Source organism: Marmota monax, unplaced genomic scaffold (genome assembly GCF_021218885.2).
Source record: "Marmota monax isolate L192 unplaced genomic scaffold, Marmota_monax_Labrador192_F-V1.1 WCK01_AAM20220418_F8-fsc00012, whole genome shotgun sequence".
Classification (NCBI taxonomy): Eukaryota; Metazoa; Chordata; class Mammalia; order Rodentia; family Sciuridae; genus Marmota; species Marmota monax.
In genome coordinates, this window is record NW_026695227.1 from 200,922 (window position 1) to 203,473 (window position 2,552).

Consider the following 2,552-nt stretch of genomic DNA (forward strand, 5'->3'; position numbering starts at 1 on the left):
AACTAGCAAAAGAAGAAATTGTGGCTGTGGACACACAATTAAATTGTACGAATTTCACAAAGGCATGTTACTGGTATCAGTCCTATTAGCAGGACAATAGAAGCAGAAATACTCCAGCTTACAGTAATTATGCTTTGAATAGCTTACTATAGATTTGCTGAACGGAGAAATGACTTTTGAAACTACATTGTAATCTGAAGGTTATGATCAAAATTAGACCTTTGCATAATCCCTGCAGAGGTTATGCATGATGAAAAGTGCAATGATTTCTAGTTAAAACTAGAAAATGATTAGTGAAGATAATGAATTGTACATCATTTAGATACAAGAAAAGCATTGTCTATGGGACATCCATTATGATCTTACTCTAAGGGTATTAAGGACATGGAAGTAGATGTTTGTAATATTCCAAGCCTTGACTCCACTCCAGGTTTCACAATGCATCTCCATGAAGAAATTAGTGGAAATGACGTTATATATGCTCTGGGAAAAAAATTCATAGATGTTACTTACTATTATTACCTGTTTTCTTAAAATAACTGATTTCTGTTGCTTGCAACCTAAATAGTCTTAATACATAGGAAAACTCATAGTCCAAGGTTGTGACTTTACACTATAAAAGTATTTATTATAAAAAAAAGTATTTATTATAAAAGTATTTATTTGTAGAGATATGCCTGTGCTAGTTTAGGTAAGGAGATCCATCTTGCCCTAATTATAAAATCGAAAGGGTAAGATCTCAGATCACAGCAGACAAACCCTAATTTGAGCCATCTTTGGCCCTTACAAACTGCGTGCTCTTGGGAAAATTATGTAACTTCACTTTAAAGTGGAAATAATGACTGCTGCGGCTGTGAGTACTCGTTACATAACACATCCTGTTGCCGATCTTCTACTGGGTATGCTCTAAATGGTAAATACCACTAGGAGAGGCAGACAGGAAGGGGCGGAGCGCCCGCCGGCCCAGCACCGCACCCGAGCTAGCGACCGCTGCGGGAGGCGCGAGTTAGCCCGGCGGCCGCTTTGCTATCCCGGCCCTTTGATCCTGGCCGTTGCTCCGGGGCCGGCAGAGCCTACGATGAACCTCGGTTCCAGGCGCTGGGCAGGCAGCGATATTGGGTCCATGGCTCCAGCGATGACTCCGGTGGCGGCTCCGTTGTCCCTGGCTGTCAAGGCCCCAAACCCGGCAGCAGCCCCCACCTCCTATGGGGTCTTCTGCAAGGGGCTCTCTCGCACCCTGCTCGCCTTCTTCGAGCTGGCCTGGCAGCTTCGGATGAACTTCCCGTATTTCTACATCGCAGGCTCGGTGATCCTCAACATCCGCTTGCAGGTACACATTTAGAAAAGTGACTAAGCTGCCGGCCTTGGGCGGCTAGCATGATGGCCGACTCCCAGGCATTCCCGGGACTTAGTGAACCTGCGAGCGAGGAGCTCGGAGATCTCGCGAGGGGGCCCGGACGCACTCCGCGCCTGCGCTCTGCGCTCCTAGCGCTCCCAGCGCTCCCTGGACCGTGGCGGGACCCCTGCTAGGACCAAAAAGAGGCCTTAGGGGAGTCCGGGAATTGAGACCTTCAGCTAAAACCAAAAAAAAAAAAAAAAATCAGAAACTTTGTATTCTTAAACTCCGATCGAATTCCAGGATATAACAGAAGGACACAGAATATATCATTAAAAAGGAAGACCGAATTTTTCAGGAAAAAAAAAAAAATTGTGCAACAAATTCATGGCCTGAGTGAAAATTAAGAAATCAGTAAACTTAGGGAATACCGGTGTGGATTGTTAGCAAGACGCTGAAGAAAAAGCCGATGGTATTAAGGATATGAAATGGAAGGCATATGTTTTTTCATCCCACGTGAAGGACGAAGCAAAACTGTACAGGAAAAACATCCTCCAAACACTAAATGTGAAATGCTGCACGATTTTGAACAAATGGTAGAAGCGTGAGAAAATGCATTCTGCTTTAACTTCCTGTGAGCAGCATTGGGATCACGATCTTTGCAAAAAGGAAATCCAAACAGCATAAAACTTGGCTATTCATTGAATAATATTTTACCATCATAATGCAAATTCTATGTGTGGTTTTTTTCCCCTTCTAAGGAAATATTTAATTATGGTTACAGAATAGAATGTGAAAGTCATTAGTCTTGATGTAAAAATACAAATGGGAATGTTGTAGGAGGGAGGAAAACGTAATTGGAATGGTTACATGTTCTAATAAAGTGAAGAGTTGAGAGACACAGTCTGTTGTGAAGGGAAAAGAAGATATTTTGTTACTGACAAGGTAGCCATGGTTTCTAAACTAGAAATATAACTATTAAAGTGGGAAGGTGGGAGGCGAGAACACCATGAAGTCAACAGGAAATCCTGAAGATGGAGAGTTCAGGTAGGACTCCTCAAAAAGAAAAATTGATAAGAGTACCTGGTGTATTTGAATGTAGACTAGGAATTTTTCAAAGAGGCTGGGGTGAATTATTAGTCTGCAGCCTTTTCAAAATTCAGAAAACAAAACTAATAAATCCAAGGAAAAATGAAAAGTTATAAAAAAATATATT

At 42.1% G+C, this 2,552-nt stretch overlaps 1 protein-coding gene across 1 annotated transcript; it reads left to right on the plus strand.

Annotated features, from left to right (window-relative positions):
* The first annotated feature begins 940 nt into the window (after positions 1 to 940).
* Positions 941 to 2,239, plus strand: Smim10l1 (small integral membrane protein 10 like 1). The gene has a single exon (XM_046436142.1). It carries the CDS (start codon positions 1,079 to 1,081, stop codon positions 1,340 to 1,342), a length of 264 nt encoding a protein of 87 aa, XP_046292098.1. The 5' UTR covers positions 941 to 1,078; the 3' UTR covers positions 1,343 to 2,239.
* The last annotated feature ends 313 nt before the right edge of the window (positions 2,240 to 2,552 follow it).